Genomic DNA, 18,997 nt, shown 5'->3' on the forward strand with positions numbered 1-18,997 from the left:
TGCAGCTGGCTCACCAACCTCTGTGGCCCAGCAGCCACTAGAGGGGGATAGAGCCCACATTGAGGGGGCATGGGTTGTGCAATCCTCCCTAAAACACTCCGTCAGTGCTGTGTATCTGTACAAGCCATCAGCCTCTCCCGTAATGAAAGCTGGCACCAGCACTTAGAATCATAGAAGATCAGGGATGGAAGGGACCTCAGGAGGTCGTCTTGTCCAACCCCCTGCTCAAAGCAGGACCAACACCAACTAAATCATCCCAGTCAGGGCTCTGTCAAGCTGGGCCTTAAAAACTTCTAAGGATGGAGATTCCACCACCTCCCTAGGTAACCCATTCCAGTGCTTCACCACCCTCCTTGGGAAACCGTGTTTCCTAATATCCAACCTAGACCTCCCCCACTGCAACTTGAGACCATTGCTCCTTGTTCTGTCATATGCCACTACTGAGAACAGCCGAGCTCCATCCTCTTTGGAACCCCCCCTTCAGGTAGTTGAAGGCTGCTATCAAATCCCCCTCGCTCTTCTCTTCTGCAGACTAAACAAGCCCAGTTCCCTCAGCCTCTCCTCGTAAGTCAGGTGCCCCAGCCGCCTGGTCATTTTCGTTGCCCTCCGCTGGACTCTCTCCAATTTGTCCACATCCTTTCTCTAGTGTGGGGGGCCCAAAACTGGATGCAGGACTCCAGATGTGGCCTCACCAGTGCCGAATAGAGAGGAATAATCACTTCCCTCGATCTGCTGGCAATGCTCCTACTAATGCAGCCCAATATGCCGTTAGCCTTCTTGGCAACAAGGGCACACTGTTGACTCATATCCAGCTTCTCGTCCACTGTAATCCTCAGGTCCTTTTCTGCAGAACTGTTGCTTAGCCAGTCGGTCCCCAGCCTGGTAGTGGTGCATGGGATTCTTCTTTCTAGTCATCAAATAAGATGCCTCCTCGCATTTTATAAAGTGCCTGGGAAATGCGAGCGGGGCAGAAGGGAATTAAACGTTCTGCATTTGGGTCTAATGCTTGGCCCATCACACCTGCTGCCAAAAGCACCAGGGCTTTGACCTCAGATGCTCTGGTCCTGGTGAAAACATTTACCTGTCATGTAGACTGACCAGTGTTTTGTTTTCCCTCCTGCAGCCCCTGGAAGAAATCTACTCTGCAGGGGATTCCATCGTGCTCCGATTCCATTCGGATGACACCATCAATAAGAGAGGCTTTCATGCCCAATACACGAGTACCAAATTTCAGGATGCGTTGCACATGAGAAAGTAGCTCAGACGTTCCTCATAGACGTTCCCCGGCGGAGGATTGAGACGTCTACCTGGGATTGGTTTTAAACTCCTGGGTGCCTGACCTAAAGCAGGGCACAGTCTTTTCCTGTAACTAAAATGGAACACAGTCCTGAAGGCTTGCCTTTGAAATTATGAGGGTGGCCTCCTCTCGCTAGCACACCCAGGACCCAGTATTTTCTCCTGATTGTGACTGCCAGGGTATCAACTTTGTGTTTTTGCCCACCTGGCCACTGGGCTGAATGAAGAAAGAGTTTGAACTGGAAGAAGCCTTAGTCTATCGCATCCTCCCAGTTGGGGTGGCTCCTACTAAGTAGCATATACAATAGCTGTCTTAACACATCGTACTGTGAAACAGACTATGTGGATAGCCACCAAATGGGATGGCCTTAAAGGAACATGGGGCTGCCTACCTACCCTTTCCCCACCAACTCAAACTGCTCTGTGCAATAAGTGGAAAACCACACAGTTGTGACTCCAGATAGCCAGATTCATTTTTATTTATTGTTTTGGTTATTCTGCCTGTGTGTAAAGGTGACAAGGGGTCACTGTAAGACTGCTAGCTAATTGCACCATGTTCAACAGGAAGTCCACAGTGCCAGAGGTGCAGAAACCCCGCAGGGTATGTGTCATAACAGAAGCACTCTGCAATGATGGCTAAGGACCAAGGCTGTGACTAATAGCAACTGCTGTGGCATTAGCTAGGATAAAAATTTGGAAGGCTATCAACCCGGACCTTCCTTGCACCAGATGCTCGCTAGCCAGAGTCAGGAAGCAATCCTCCCCCACAGGATTCCAGATTAGGTGGCTCCCTGTCCTGGCCCTTCTACCAATCCCTGTGTTCTTAAATAAGAACACTTCTCCCCAACCCGTCTTTGCTTGTGAAACGCCTGGTTATGCAGGATGGTTTTATTGCACAGATTTCCTCCCCTCCCTCCCTCCGCTAAATTATTGCTTCTTTATAATACCACCTCTGCCTTTGAGTTCTCTATTTCTCTTTCCACCTGTGGTGCTTTCCAAGGATTCCCCTCGCTGACCCATCATTCTGTGTGATTAACTTGTCAGTGTCCAGCCAGTTTTCTTGATTCTCTTGAAACACAAGGTAGGAAAATTCAAGAACTCCTCAACACCTGCCCTGCTGGTGACCCAACTGATCCGAGGTAGAGAACTTGTAGCACAAAGCAACACTCAACTCCGCACAACTCTGGCAACATGTCAAGTACATGGATGCTCTAGTGGATGGACTGAGTATGTTGGCTGGGAAGTTGGCGGTCAGCTGGCTTCTGTTTCCACCAGAGTCACTGTGTGAAATTGAGCAGGTCAGTTAACCTTGCTGTGCCTGTTACTGACTCTGCTTTAATTTTGGTTAAAGCACTTTGAGATCTAGGTGGACAACTATAAAAATAACTCTGTACACAGCAGCCACTGAGTTAACCAGCAATCAAGCCATGGGTCTGGAGAATTAACTAGCTGTTTGGCACTTCTTTCAGAGAGAAACTGAGCCTTTTAACAAACCATTGTAAAGCATCGTGCTGTAGACTAGTAAAGAGCTGATCCTGAACTGCATTTCCTTAAGACACACATGTGAGCATTACAGCTAAAAGCTGTGGAATGTTAGCTTTAATGAAGTATTTATAATCAAATGATTAATATGTTTACATAACCAATGTACTGTTAGGCTACAGAGAGACACCCTTTCACTAGGTGTGAACTGTAGTAAGCGCAGCCTGGTATCAAATGCCAGGCACAAAAGTGTTCTTGGGGGACAGGTTTGTTTTCAAATGTGTCATAAACAAAATGCCACCCCTGCAAAAGTTCTTGAATGAAATAGGTGTCCAAGTATTGTGAGTACGGAGGTGAAACAAATGCATGAAAATATTTTCTTGCTGAAAACAGGAAAAGCAAAGTTTTTATATATATATATATATATATATATATATATATATAAAAATAAATGCATGTAGTCTAAGCCTTACACAGTGTAGCGTGAATGATACTGTATCATTGACTATAGCTTTTCTACAGGCCGTTTGAAACCATATTACTTAGTGCTTGTTTTTTTAGATCTGCTTTGTTTCTCTTCAAAGTTTATTTGTGGCCTTGCAAGCCTAAGACAAGGTATGTGATCTCTCCCTGTGGTACACTGGAGCCTGTTGCATGAGTAAGGAACTCAGGGCCAGGAATATAATCTCTGCTTCTAGCAAAATAGAATCAAAGTTCATGCACATTGTGTAAAGAGTTGTCACTTTGGATGGGCTATCACCAGCAGGAGAGTGAATTTGTGGGGGGGGTGGAGGGTGAGAAAACCTGGATTTGTGCTGGAAATCACTTTAGATAAGCTATTACCAGCAGGACAGTGGGGTGGGAATAGGTATTGTTTCATATTCTCTGTGTATATATAAAGCCTGCTGCAGTTTCCACGATATGCATCTGAGGAAGTGAGCTGTAGCTCACGAAAGCTTATGCTCTAATAAATTGGTTAGTCTCTAAGGTGCCACAAGTCCTCCTTTTCTTTTTGCGAATACAGACTAACACGGCTGCTACTCTGAAACCTGGCATTGCAGGCTGAAATTCATATTATAGTGTCTCTCTGGTTGGAGTGAAGTCTGCCTGGAGGGGAAAAAGTTACTTTAGAAGCTTCCTTTGAAATTAAGTATTTTCGCTCCACGTTTTGGCATCATTTCTGATTTTTCTTGGACATCGGATTGTATATTCTGATTCATTGCAAAAGTTTGCAATGTGGTTTGACCAATTTGCTACATTTGTTAGCATTCAAATAGGTGTTTTGTGTTACAGTTTATTAGCAACTGGTTTACTCTGTGCTTTCACCAAGGATGTGTGCAAAAATTTCTCTTCTGTCTTGACCGGGCTTACAGTCAATAATTCTATATGCCTAAAAGGTTCCTTTTTTTAAAAAAAAGTCCGACTCTTTAAAGTGTATACATATTTTGGTCTTTGTGTAGTTTTAAATTTCATGAAATAAAGTCAGTTTTTAAAAAGTCAGAGGGGAAGAATAATCTGAAATCTATTTGTGCCCGGCATGATCTCTCGAAATTCATTAAAGAATGCAGATTCGGTTACCCATTGTTTGTGTGCACGCCCGGGCTTGTGGCCCTTTCTGGCCTGGGGTAAGTTCTCTAATACAACAGTCACTCTGTCGACAATTATTTCATTTCCAGTGGTCACTCCTGGGGACTGGGTCACACCACGTTGGGATTTACCACCTTCAGTTTCTGAAACAAAGCTGAATTTGCATGTTAAATGTATTACTTAATTTTTTGAATTAATGAGGGCAGTTGAAAGGCATCAGGGCTCAAAGTAGAAGGCAGGCAGCTGGTCCAAAACACAGCTGCCCCCTCTCCTAAGCATTGCGAATAGAGAGAACGCCAGTGTGCGCCTCTTGCACATTTAGTATTGGATCCAGACAAGATTTTAGTCTGTGAGCGGCTTTGAAGAGATGGGGAAAGAGATCTGATCACCCAAAGTGTCACCGCCAGAATACAATCATTGACACCCGGCACCCAGGATGGAGATAACTGAACTAAGATATTCTTGGTGCCGGGCATTTGCCTGCGGAGCTCTGACACACAGGAGAGCAGCATGAAGGCAAGGCAAGCCTCCTTTATACACACAGCCCTTTCCTCAGAGAAGGTGGCAGCACAAAGCGAAAACAGCCCAGGCATAGTGCTAAGCAAGGCTACCATGAAACTTGACCTCTGTGTTGAGTGCCTTGAGATGATCCTTCTCCAACATAACAGCCCACTCTACAAACAGGCAAAACCGGTTCCTCTCCTAGGGCAGCATGGTGTTCAGTAGCCAGTCAGCACTTATAATCAAAAATAGTTTTCCTCCTGTATCTGCTACCCAACTGCCTTCTGTCCCCCCCTCCATTTCCTAAAGAACATGCCAGACAAAGCTCCTCCCTGTATAAACTCCTATGCCTCTGCTCATTTACAACCATCAAGACTAAAATGCTGTGTCATATCCACTCAACACTTCACAGGACTTGGGAATTTGCCTTAATTCTTTTTCAGCCACTTTCAAATATAAGAACGGACATACTGGGTCAGATCAATGGTCCATGTAATCCAGTATCCTCAGGGCCGACCCACAACGTTTTGGCACCTGAGGCTGGGAGCTCAAATGACGCCCCCATACCCCCTTGCTTGGGCCAAAACTTTGAAAGGTCTCAATTCTGCCTTCTTCCTGTTCTACTCCTCTCATGGTACTGCTCGGCTACCTACCCCAATAAAGGAGAACTAACAACTTAAAATGCCTTGTTCAAAAATTTTAAGTAACACTTAACTTTCAAACGCCTGAACAGCAAATGTAACTTTTCTTGTCTGCATAGGAAACACTGGCATTTTTATCTGTTTGAATAATCAAAGTGGTGCTTTCCGTGCCTTCTTGGTTGCAAAGATTTGAACTGCTTCCTGAAGGTCCACAGTCTGGGTCAGCTCTATTGAGATGGTTGCAAGGCCGACCAGCCTCTCCTGTGTCATTGTGGAGCATAGATGTATTTTTATTAACTTCAGCTTGGAGAAGCTGCTTTCTCCACTGGCAACTGTTACAGGAAGTGTTAGAAGTATGCGCAGAGCAACAAAAGCATTTGGAAAGAGGGTGGTCATCTTATTTGTGTACATATATTCCAGAGCTGCCTTTGGAGTTGATCCTGCTGAAATGTATCTTGAAAGGGCTTTCAGTTCATCACTCAAATCACTTGCATCAATATCACGCATGTCATCATGTGTCAACACTGTCTCTAATGCCCTGCATTGCTGGTGTAAGTCTTCTTCAGGTATAGAGAGGCGTTTTGGAATATCATACAACATCCCAAATATACTGCTGTGTTCCTTGAGCTGCATGAAACGTTCTTCAACTGACTGTATTGCACAATCTAGCACCTGGTTAAAGAATTCAACTTTGAATTGTTGTTTGGGGTCTCTTATGGGGTTATCCCGTGCCTCGTAATCAAAATGTCGTCTTTGGTGACTCTTGTATTCTTGAATGGGTGGGAAAATAGCTTCAGTGTGAAGTTCCTCTGCCAACTTCTGTGCACTCTTCAGAACCTTTTGAAATCCCTCATCTGACCGGTATGACTTTGTTTTGTCCAGTTGTTCCATTGCTCCAGATATATCAAGGTCAACACCTTGGAATCTCTTGCTTACAACATTTATTTCAAAAAGTATGTCATGCCACAACACTGAGCCACACAGAAATTTGAAGTTATGTATGTTTCTGGTGATTCCATTTCCCTCTGCCACTGTTCTCCCACAAACAGTTCCTGTCATAGCATTATCCTCCATAATGGCAACTATGGCATCATCTGTCTTCCCAATTTGGTGTCTGATAGGCTTTATCACCTCCACTCGACTTTCCCATCGTGTGGCACTCAGTGGTTTCAGTGTCAGAGAGGATGTTTCCAGATGTTTCTTCAAAATTTGCCGTTGATGAGTTGATGCAGAGAAAAATACAAAGATGCTTTGAATTACATTAAAAAATTCAGCAGCCTCACTATAAGTTGATGCTGCATCACTGAGCACCAAGTTCAATGAATGAGAACTGCATGGGACAAAAAAAGCTCAAGGGTCTAACTCTCGGACCCGTATCTGCACTCCTCTGTTCTTTTCTCTCATGTTGGCATCATTATCGTAGCCCTGACCTCTCATGTCAGCTATCGCAGTTCCCGTATCTTCCAGCTTTTTAAGAATCACATTTGTCATACCAGCTCCTGTAGTATCATCAATGTCAATAAATTCTAGAAAATGCTCTCTGACAGTCACCATTGCAGGGACATTTTCACTAGGTTCTGTTGTTGTTACAAAACACACCATTAAAGTCATTTGTTCCGTATGGCTGATGTCAGGTGTGCAGTCCAGAATAACAAAGTAATATCTTGCTGAGTTCAGATCTGCCACAATCTTCTGTTTAACTTTTGTTGCCAGTAACTGTATGACCTCATTTTGAATTGTTTTTCCAAGGTAGTGGTGTGTGTACATTTCTTGGGTGTTAGGGGCTTATTCCTTCACCCACTCACTTCCCTGGTCCTTCTTGCATGAACAGAGAGCAACAATACCCGAAGTCCAAAGGTGCAAACAAACAATTTGATGTTTATTGGGGTGAACTTCCAGCAAGCATGATTCCAGTTTCTTTCCTTAGTGTCCCCCTTCCCAGCTCTGACACCACAGAGCCTTACCTGTGTCCCTGTTCCCATTCTCCCCCCCCCTTAGCAAAACATGATTCCAATTTCCCCATCCCCATTCCCTGTTCCCATTCCCCACCACCCACCCACACACTTCCTGATTGACTGCAGACTATATAGTAAAACTTGAGTTCTGCTTAGCTATACCGTAACCAATTATTTTACTGAAATTTAACTAACCAATCCTAACATATTGTATCATGATTATTTAACCAATTATATCTCACCACCTTAATTAGTTTACACCCAGCAAAATTAATTATACAGCAGACAGAAACAATCACAGAACCAGACAGAGACCATGCAAATAAACAATAGCAAAGTGGGAACTATAATAACAAAACAATACAAAAGTGAGGATTTCACATCCCAGCTATTGATTAGTGAGTTCTTGCCAGACAAGATGCTAAGACCCTTGCTAAGTTGTTCCAATGGATAATTACCCTCACTGTTAAAAAATTACACCTTATTTCCAGTGTGAATATGTCTAGCTTCAGCTTCCAGCCATTGGATAATATTATACCTTTCTCTGCTAGTTTGAAGAGCAATCCAATATTTTTTCAAATATTTTCAAATATTTGTTCCCTATGTAGGTAGCTATAAACTGTGATCAAGTTGCCCCTTAACTTTCTCTTTGCTAAGCTAAAAATATTCAGCTCCTTCAGTCTATTACTATAAGGCATGTTTTCTAATCATTTAATCAGTCTCATGGCTCTACTCTGAATCATCTCTAATTCATCAACATCCTTCTTGAGTTGTGGACACCAGAACTGGACGCAATGTTACAGCGATGGTCACACCAGTGCCAAATAGAGGTAAAATAATCTCTCTACTCCTGCTCAAGATTCCCCTATCTGTACATCCAAGAATCGCATGAGCTCTTTTGGCTACTGGGAGCTAACGTTGAGCTGATTATCCACCACAACTCCCAAATCGACCAGCTTGGCTTAACAGTGAAATCCTTGCTGATCTTAAACACAAAAAAGAGGCTTACAAGAAGTGGAAGATTGGACAAATGACCAGGGATGAGTATATAAATATTGCTTGGGCATGTAGGAATGGAATCAGGAAGGCTAAATCACACCTGGAGTTGCAGGAGTAGCGAGGGATGTTAAGAGTAACAAGAAGGGTTTCTTCAGGTATGTTGGCAATAAGAAGAAAGCCAAGAAAAGTGTGGGCCCCTTACTAAATGAGGGAGGCAACCTAGTGACAGATGATGTGGAAAAAGCTAACGTACTCAATGCTTATTTTTCCCTCTGTCTTCATGAACAAGGTCAGCTCCCAGACTACTGCACTGGGCAGCACTGCATGGGGAGGAGGTAGCCAGCCCTCTGTGAAGGAAGAAGTGGTTCGGGACTATTTAGAAAAACTGGACATGCACAAGTCCATGGGGCCAGATGCGTTGCATCCGAGAGTGCTAAAGGAATTGGCGGATGTGATTGCAGAGCCATTGGCCATTATCTTTGAAAACTCATGGCGATTGGGGGAAGTCCCGGAAGATTGGAAAAAGGCTAATGTAGTGCCCATCTTTAAAAAAGGGAAGAAGGATGATCCTGGGAACTACAGGCCGGTCAGCCTCACTTCAGTCCCCGGAAAAATCATGGAGCATGTCCTCAAGGAATCAATTCTGAAGCACTTAGATGAGAGGAAAGTGATCAGGAACAGTCAGCATGGATTCACCAAGGGAAAGTCATGCCTGGGACTAATCTAATTGCCTTCTATGATGAGATAACTGGTTCTGTGGATGAAGGGAAAGCAGTGGACGTGTTATTCCTCGACTGTAGCAAAGCTTTTGACATGGTCTGTCACAGTATTCTTGTCAGCAAGTTAAAGAAGTATGGGCTGGATGGATGCACTACAAGGTGGGTAGAAAGTTGGCTAGATTGTCAGGCTCAACGGGTAGTGATCAATGGCTTCATGTCTAGTTGGCAGCCGGTATCTAGCGGAGTGCCCCAAGGGTCGGTCCTGGGGCCGGTTTTGTTCAATATCTTCATTAATGATCTGGAGGATGGTGTGGATTGCACCCTCAACAAGTTTGCGGATGACACTAAACTGGGAGGAGAGGTAGATACGCTGGAGAGTAGGGATAGGATACACAGGGACCTAGACAAATTGGAGGATTGGGCCAAAAGAAATCTGATGAGGTTCAACAAGGACAAGTGCAGAGTCCTGCACTTAGGACGGAAGAATCCAATGCCCCGCTACAGACTAGGGACCGAATGGCTAGGCAGCAGTTCTGCAGAGAAGGAGCCAGGGGTGACAGTGGATGAGAAGCTGGATACGAGTCAACAGTGTGCCCTTGTTGCCAAGAAGGCCAATGGCATTTTGGGCTGTATAAGTAGGGGCATTGCCAGCAGACTGAGGGACGTGATCGTTCCCCTCTATTCAACATTGGTGAGGCCTCATCTGGAGTACTGTGTCCAGTTTTGGGCCCCACACTACAAGAAGGATGTGGAGAAATTGGAGAGAGTCCAACGAAGGGCAACAAAAATGATTAGGGGTCTGGAACACATGACTTATGAGGAGAGGCTGAGGGAACTGGGATTGTTTAGTCTATGGAAGAGAAGAATGAGGGGGGATTTGATAGCTGCTTTTAACTACCTGAAAAGTGGATCCAAAGAGGATGGCTCTAGACTATTCTCAGTGATAGCAGATGACAGGACAAGGAGTAATGGTCTCAAGTTGCAGTGGGGGAGGTTTAGGTTGGATATTAGGAAAAACTTTTTCACTAGGAGGGTGGTGAAACACTGGAATGCGTTACCTAGGGAGGTGGTGGAATCCCCTTCCTTAGAAGTTTTTAAGGTCAGGCTTGACAAAGCCCTGGCTGGGATGATTTAGTTGGGATTGGTCTTGCTCTGGGCAGGGGGTTGGACTAGATGGCCTCCAGAGGTCCCTTCCAACTCTGTTATTCTATGATTCTATGAAATCTTTTTCAGAGTCACTGCTTCCCAAGATAGAGTCCCCCAGCCTGTAAGTGTGGCCTACGTTATTTGTTCCTAGATGTATACATTCACATTTAACCATATTGAAACATATATTGTTTGATTGGGCCCAATTTACCAAGCAATCCAGATTGCTTTGTGTCAGTGACCTGTCCTCTTCATTATTTACCTCTCCTCCAAACTTTATCAGTGATGATTATAAGTTTTCTTCCAGGTCATTGATAACAGTTAAATAGCATAGGGCCGACAACCAATACCTGCGGAACCCCACTAAAAACACACCCACTCAATGATCATTCTCCATTTACAATTCTCCATCTCCAGTATGACCACCTTCCTCAATTGTGGGATTGTAGTTTTTTGGGCATCTATAAAGGTTTTTCTTAAATGATTCCTATTATTCACATTTTTCAGATTAAATTCTTCCTCCCCGCTGATTTGGCTCATAATTGTTTTCAGCTTTGTAAAATTAGCCCCTTTAAAGCACCAGCTATTTATATGACTGGCCTGAACTTTATTCAGCTTGCACATTATAAATGCGATCAAGTCATGATCACTTGTACCTAAGCTACCATTAATTTTTACTTCTGTGATCAGTTTATCTGTCTTTATCTGTCAAGATGAGAGTCTAATATAGAATTCCTCCATGTTGGATGCAACATTTTTTGAGTTAGGAAATTGTCATCTCTATCATTAAGAAATTCCAAGGATGTTTTAGTACTGGCAGCATAAATTGAACAAACTGAAGTCCAAATGCTGATGCTGCTTTTCTTCTTACACATTACACATAGGAGTGCAAGGAGCTCTTTCCCTGGTGTGATTTGATGGCCTGTAGCAGACACCAATTAATACCCCATCCTTTCTCTGTTAAGACACTGATATGTAAGCATTCAAGATGATTTTCTTCTGAGTTGTCAGTGACTTGGAAACAAGTAATGCCATTTTTGATATACCATGCCACTCCCCTTCCCCCTTTGCCCACTCAGTCCTTCCTAAATAGGTTATAACCAGTGATTTTAGCATTCCAGTCATGCAAATCATTCCACCAGGTTTCAGTAAAACCAACTAGATTGAATTTCTGCTCATAAATGAGCAAATCCAATTCCTCTTGGCCATTACCCAGGTTCCTAGCATCTGTGTATAAGCAACTCAAGAATTTCTTCTCTGTGTCCTTTGGTTCTTTGATGAATGTTGTTCTCAAAATATAGATTTTGTGCTAAATAAGTGCTCACATCTTTCCTCTATTTATCCTCCCCTTTTGTTGTTAGTTTAACACCCTCCAGACTACTCTAGCCAGCCAGTACCTGAGAAGATTGGTCCCCCTTCTGATGAGGTGGAGGCCATCCAAATTATACAGCCCCTTCTCCCCATAGAAGGTGGACCAATGTTCCACACAAATCCAAACCTTCCACTCTCCACCACTTACCTAGCCAGCGGTTCACTTCCAGAATCTTTGGCCTTGTATCTTCACTTGTTCTCAAAACAGGGAGCATCTTGAAGGAGATTGCTTGGACACTCTTCTTCATTAGCACACTTCTGAATTCCCTGAAGTCCTGTACCACCCATAGCATGAGGAAGGTAAGCTGGAAATTAAGGGGGAATGTGAAGAGAAAATAGCCACAGCTTTAAAAATCAAAATCAAACAAGCACATGCATAAGTATTGGCAGGATCAAGCCCAAGTGAAACGGGCTGTGCTTGCAGGGGTGTGACATTCCCCATGGTACAATCTGGACTGGTAGGTAGCTGTGTCCCCTCAGTTCTCCAACCTGGGGTGCCTTTTACACTGCTTTGCTGTGAGAGCAACCACTCCTGGTGTGAGTTTCCCAAACACTCCAATCCAAACACACTGATTTAGATAAAACAATACGAGAAGTTTATTAACTACAGAAAGATTCATTACTGGTAATCACTTAAAATCAGGCATAAAAGTCAGAATTGGTTACAAGAAAATAAAAGTAAATGCAACTAATGCCTAACTTAAAAAGCTAAGTGAATACAAAGCAAAAGTCTATCTCACCACATCTTCATCAGCCTTACTGGCTGGATTCCTTTCTGCCAGGATCCCTTCCTCAGTCCAAATCTGTTTCTTTGTTCCTCAGGTGTTGTGGCTGCCATGGGTAGAGAGAAAATGAGGAATCACTTGGTGTTTTCCCTCTTCTTTGATAATCATCACCTGCTGGGGTTCGGGAGACAGAAAGTCTATGGGGACAGGAACCACCAGCTGTTCTTTGCCAAGATGTAAATTTCTCATTCACACCCTTTTTCCTGCCAAAGAATGGCCACTTAACAAGATACTGGTCCATTTGATTTCATTGACACTTGCCAAGGTGTCAATTTGCCCTTTGTTTCTGAGGAACTGGTTTGTGGCTGCTTTTCTAAACTTGGAACATGTCTCAGTAATGTCATACAGTAGAATTTCATAACTTTATATACAGTATTACCACACATATTTTACCAGGACAATAATGATCAGCGCATTATGAGTTTTCAAATGATACCTCACAAGGCAGACTTTGTACAAAATTTATCATAGTCTTGTAAAAGAGGTGAATATAGGGGTACAGACTGCCACAAGGGTTTTTAACTTTGCCTATCCTCTGGAAAGTTTAAAGTGGGGCTGTTTTCTGAAATATCCTGAGGTCCCATGAAGGATTTCTGTTGGGACAATTACAGGCACTGGCTTTCTCCTTTCCCTGGGGGTGTTCAATCTCCACTATGCCCCACACTCCACCTCACCACTCCACCCCGCCCTGTCTCTTCCCACCCCTGCTCCACTCCAGGCTCCGCCTCCATTCCACTCCTTCCCTCAAGGCTCCACCCCCGCTCCGCCTCTTCCCATCCCACTCTGCCCGTGCCTCACCTCTTCTGCCCAGTTTTGCCCCCTCCCCCTGCCTCTGGCACACCACCAAACAGCTGATCGTGGTGAGTGGGAGGCACTGGGAGGGAGGGGAAGGAGTTGATTGGTGGGGTTGACAGAGGGCAGGAGGTGCTGAGGGGGGGGGTGGAGGAGCTGGCTGCTGATAGGGTGCGAAGCACCCACAATTTTTTTTTTCAGCATAGGAGTCAGCACCTATGGGGACAGTCTTTGATCTGACATTCCCTCCACTTGCCAATACATCCAATATTTTCTACTGAAAATATCTTTGTAAATTTAAAGGGCTAGACTGTGGCTCTAAGACACAGCCCTGCCTCGTGGGGAGCTATGGAAATGAGCACTGAGATTCCTTGGGGCGTGGCTGGTGTACCACCTTGAAAGGTACGTCTGCACTGCGTATGGTGGCATGTAGGGTACAGACACTGCATGCCGCCCTAGCATGGGTAGAAATAGCAGGGTAGATGGTGACACACTGTTTCGGTGAGTAAAGACACACCAGAACCCTATGGTATATACCTGACATGGCTCTCCAAGAAGTGCCTCCCACGTCTACACTGCTGTTTTTAGCGGTAGTGTCCCGCTGGTGGAGCCTTTCTCCATTGCAGCAGGGAGCTGCCAGTGTCTTTCCCCACTGCACAGAAAGACGGCAGCAGGGAGCCTGTCCCGCTCCCACTGCTAGAGCCTTTCACTGCTCCATGTCACTACACACCACCATGTGGACACAGCCTGCTCTTTGCTGCAGTGCATAGCTACACACACCCTACACACCACTGCCAATGTGTGCTGTGTAGGTGTAGGGTAAGTTTGTGGAACTTGCCTCCTGCTAGACCTCTTTGCAGATGCCACTAGCCTTGTGGGCTTCTCACGCAATCTGGGCCCTGTTCTCGCACTCATGGGGAAAAGTCAATGGGAGTTGCTCTCTTGTGTCCAGGGACCTCCTCTGTCCCAGGGGAGAGACTACCTGTGTCCTCAACTTCCACCACCACCCCAACTTGCACCCCCAGCACAGGCACTGCCTGGACCTGTGTCCACATGCTTCCTCTGTCAATCACTGGAAATTGCATTTAGTTTCCAGAGAGGTGTGAACTTAAGAGCAACCCCACAATAATAAGTAGTGAGGCACACTGACGGTAAGGCTCGCTGGTCCACAATTCTTAAGATCACCTTTGGGTAAAGGAGTTGCCGTTAGCGTTGGATCATGTGTTCTTGTAAGCAGTGCGTACACACTCAACGTCCTAAAAGTCGAACAACCCACATGAGCATTGTAAAGTTAATGTCGGATACAAAGTAAGTAAATAATTAAAAATTGTTCCCATAAAAGTGCAAGGGCAGGAGATGGAGCAGGTACTTTGTTTTAGAGGCAGAATTTATGAAAGGTCTCGTGCTAATAAATTCATATACATAGCCAGGAGGAGCATGGCCAGACACCAGCAAGATAGGAAGGAAGCAGATTCCCACAGTGTCCCAGAGACCCTGCCTTTCAGATGCTCTGCCCTGGCAGTCTGTTTAAGGAACTGCTGTGATCAGCTACTTTGGGATTCAGCCAGGTTGTCCCTGGCTTAGATAAATGCCGTTGATTGTTCTCTTCCTGGACCGGCAACTTGCTTTGTGACAGAGCAATAAGTTCCACACAAGAAGAGTGCTAACTCCAGACTCGGCCAGTCAGCGTGAATGAGAGCCAGGCTTTCTCATGTAACAGTCTGACATGGTGAGTGAGAATAATTCCGTTTCTCTCGGGGTTTTTGCATTGCAGGCTGATCGATCGGAAAGGCACAGAAAATGAAAGAGGATTTAAGAGACAGGCACGCCCTGCTGTTTGTTCAAAGATTCCTTACCAGTGTTTGCCCGCTTGCTCCTCGTCTTGATACCTGACTGACCATTGAATTCTCTCACACAGGTCCTCCTTTTGTTCTTTTTAAAAAAAGAGATTTCCCAGACACTGATATTTTAAAGATCTGGTAAAACATATGCATTGTCAGGCGGCTTTCACCTCGGTCATTTTAGTTCTCCAAAGGAATGACAGAGCATTTTCTTCCTGTAAGCGCAATAGCTGAGCAGACAGAGCAAGGTAGCTACGCTGTTCATCCCGTTATGTCTTTTTTCTTCCTTAAGTTTGTTTGTTTCAGTTCTGCACATCTGGGTGTTTCGAGCTCCTCTCCAGAGTTTAGTGCCTGTGCCCTATGCCCCTGTATGATGACTTCAGTGGAGTTATAGCAGGGATGAATATTGGGCTCCTGGGGTTGTGCAGTTCCACTTGCCCTGAGAAGATTTCCCACCCTGCAGGGTGAATGCCATTGAATCACACGGGGTTCCTGTTTAAAAATGGAAGGGAGAGGAAGAAAAGGAACTTTTTCTCTGCATGATGGGGAACTTCACCCCAGGGCTGACCAAATCGCAGAACAAATCCTTTTTGCTTCCTTTTGTTTCCTTTCCTTTTACATCATTCAGGGAATCTCATCTGAATTCACCAAATAGTATTTCCCCGGCTATGGAGCAGGGCAGATACAACAAAATATGTGTCAAATGCCTGTCAAACTGAACTTAATAGATTCATGGATTCGATTTGACCAGCTCTGCTAGCTGCTTCTCCCTGGATTTATTTTACCTTCTTTCAGTTCCTTCCCCTCCCCACAAAACCAGAATCTCTCTGCATATGCAGCATATCTCTAACTTATTCTGTCCACCTCACTCTGTTGTTATTATTATGGTAGCAGCTAGAGGCTCCATGCAATATCAGAATTCCATGATGCTGGACACCATACAGGCATGGAGTGTATCGTTTAAACAGATGAGAGAGACAAAGGACAGGAGGAAGGGAATAACATCATTTTACTGCTGGAACACTGAGGCACGAAGCAATTAAGTGACTTGCCCAAGAAGTCTGTGGCAGAGCTAGGAACTGAATCATGTCTCCTGAGTCCCAGTCTCATGCCTTAACCGCAAGACCATCTTTCCTCCATCTCATTCAGTCGCAGGCATTAGACATGCACATCTGAACGTGTGTTAATTGCATGTACCTTATTCTGACCCTGTACCTCACCTATGCGTTTAGTTCCTGGAAACTTTTGCAAATGCCATAAAGTGTAGAGTGATTCATCAAGAAAGAAGAAGTGAAATAAATTAATTAAGCCTCAGAGAAGAGAGAGAGATAAAAATCAGGAACCAAGCGTACCCTGGTCAGCCGTCCAGAGGGTTGCGATGCACAGCTCAGGGGCTGTGCAATGTGGGGTAGAGAGAGAGAACACACATTTCTGACCCAGGTATGGAGAGATTCTGTGCATATGTTTCGCCAAGTATTGCTAGCAGCTGCCTGGAGCCCCAGCGGCACCAGCTCTCCTAGAGTTAGCTGCCCTAGTATTAGTAAGAGAAAAGGCTAACGTAGACACAACCGAAGCTTCCTGGTGCCACCTTAGACTGTGAGCACTTGGGGTCAGGGACTGTCTGGGTGTCGCTTATTTGTACAGTGCCTGGAGCAATGGGGCCCTGATCCCTGACTGGCATCCACAAGCTCCATCACAACACAAATAATGATGATTACAGAAAAGCCTGGGAATGGCTTATGGTTTTCAGTGCCCCTTCTCTGGCTGGCTCACTGCATCCCTGCCTGAGTACAGATACCCCTCTGCTCTTTAGTCAGCAGCAGCTGAAGCTAACACACTAGGCAGCCAGCAGTTCGTTTGGGTACCTCTCCCTCCAGGCCTGGAAACAATTCAGTCTTTAAGGAGTTAAGTGTTTTAATCTATTGCAGGGACAGAGAAATTGGTCAGGTTATTAAACTTGCTAGTTTAGGGCTCGGAACCCAGGTTCAGCTCCTTACTCCACCATAGGCTTCACCTCAGTGACCTCAGGCAAGTCACTTTGTCTCTGTTTCCCCATCTGTACAGTGGCAATTAGAGCCCTGACCCACCTTCCAGGGACGTTGTGAGGAAAAATGCGTTAAAGATGGTGACATGATAGGACGCTAGAGTGGGAGGGCTCTGAGTTACTACAGAGAATTATTTCCCGGGTATCTGGCTGGTGGGTCTGGCCCGCATGCTGAGGATCTACCTGATCGTCATAGTTGGGGTCAGGAAGAAATTTTCCCCTGGGCGGGAGGGTTCGCCTTCCTCTGCAGCATGGATCACTTCCAGGTTCAAACTAGCATAAATGGTGGATTCTCTGTGACTTGTAGTCTTTAACCCATGATTTGAGGATGTCTGTAACTCAGCCAGAGGTTAGGGGTCTATTGCAGGAGTGGGTGGGTGAGGTTCTGTGGCCTGCAAAGTGCAGGTGGTCAGACTAGATGATCACGATGGTCCCTTCTGGCCTTAAAGTCCAGGAGTTTAGGTGCTCAGCTACTATGGGGATGAGGACAGTATAAGTTAGCCCTGGTCTACACTACAAACTCACAGCGGTATAACTCTGTCACTCAGCGGTGTGGGAAATCCGCACCCCTGAGCCATGCCGTTACACCAACCTAAGCCCTGGTGTAGACAGCGCTGTGTCCCGGACAGCTCTCCCATCGGCGTAGGGAGTGTCGTCACTAAGCGCTCCAGCTGTGTCTCTGCAGCACTTTAAGTGCAGATAAGCCTTTATACAGATTAATTCTCGTTCCCAGAGCTTAAATGCCAGGGCTACCTCTCCTGTCAGTGGCACACTTGTATGCAAGGCATGACCTGCCACATACAGTGTGTGCGAGGTAACGCTCTGTGGAGGATGCCATTTTGTTCTAGGAATGCTATTATCGTTATTGCTTGAGCCCGGGCACCTCTTTCTTTACAAACTAAGCACAGCTTGTTCTTATGTATTTTTCTCTAAATAATTTGAGGGCCTATTTTTTGCTGTCTTCGGCTGGAGCACTCACTGAGGATTATCCATCAGTCACAAGTGGGCATTTCCCACCCAGTCCGTTCCCTGTGGTTGCAAGGTAGAGAGAAGCAATTGGCCAGGGTCACCTGTCTTTCTGCATGTCCTTAATACCAAGCTCCTTTGTATTCAATGTTTTTTCTTACAGACTTCTGCGAAATCCACGTTTGCTGAAAACATAACTGTAAGTATGTTGGGTATGGGCGAAAGAAAGGTGATTTATCAACTCTCCGTATATGAGAAGGTTGAGAGTCTGCTTCCTGGAACGACAAAGGCGTGGAGGAATTCTGGAGAGGCTGGCAGAGTTCTGGTCTGAATGACAGTTTTATTGCTGCTGAGGTTACGTTTTAGTTTTAGTTGCGTGTGAGGGTGCCTAGAATCTTGCATTTGCATCATTGCATTTGCATCTCAGTGAGAAAGAAGGTGAAGAGTGAGCTTATCCATTAGAACAGGGATCAGCGGCAGGGAGTTACACAAATCTTGAGTTAAATGCACATTCGGACTGACTATAATACAGAAGACACACTTTTTCTCTTCTTGGAATCTCCCCTCTCTTTACCTCCTGCCCCCACTGTTTTATCAAAATCACATGCATGCTGGCCTAATAGACCTCCCACCCTTAGTTGCCATTATATGAAAGATGGCCTGACACCATGGCCTCTCTTTTTCCTAGGCTTAGCGGTTGCAGTTTTCCCAGCCAGGCAGCAGCCACAGTTAGCTGCTGATTTACAGGTGCTGGGTACAATCCAGTTTGAAGCCTCAGCTCTCCAAAATGGAACAGGCAGGTGGGAAGGGGCAATATTTCGGTCTACTGAATTACAGAGAAGTAGGCACAGCCACAAGGAGATGAGCAACTG

At 45.2% G+C, this 18,997-nt stretch overlaps 1 protein-coding gene across 1 annotated transcript in view; it reads left to right on the top strand.

Annotated features, from left to right (window-relative positions):
* Positions 1-3,168, top strand: part of TLL2 (tolloid like 2) — a 182,534-nt gene extending 179,366 nt beyond the window's left edge. The window contains exon 21 of the mRNA XM_084632912.1: positions 1,124-3,168. Within this exon, the coding sequence (XP_084489038.1) occupies positions 1,124-1,258 (135 nt within the window). The 3' untranslated portion in view covers positions 1,259-3,168. The remainder of the gene's footprint in view (positions 1-1,123) is intronic.
* Positions 3,169-18,997: the final 15,829 nt, after the last annotated feature.

Source organism: Lepidochelys olivacea (genome assembly GCF_965140295.1).
Source record: "Lepidochelys olivacea isolate rLepOli2 genome assembly, chromosome: 7".
In the NCBI taxonomy this organism is placed as follows: Eukaryota; Metazoa; Chordata; order Testudines; family Cheloniidae; genus Lepidochelys; species Lepidochelys olivacea.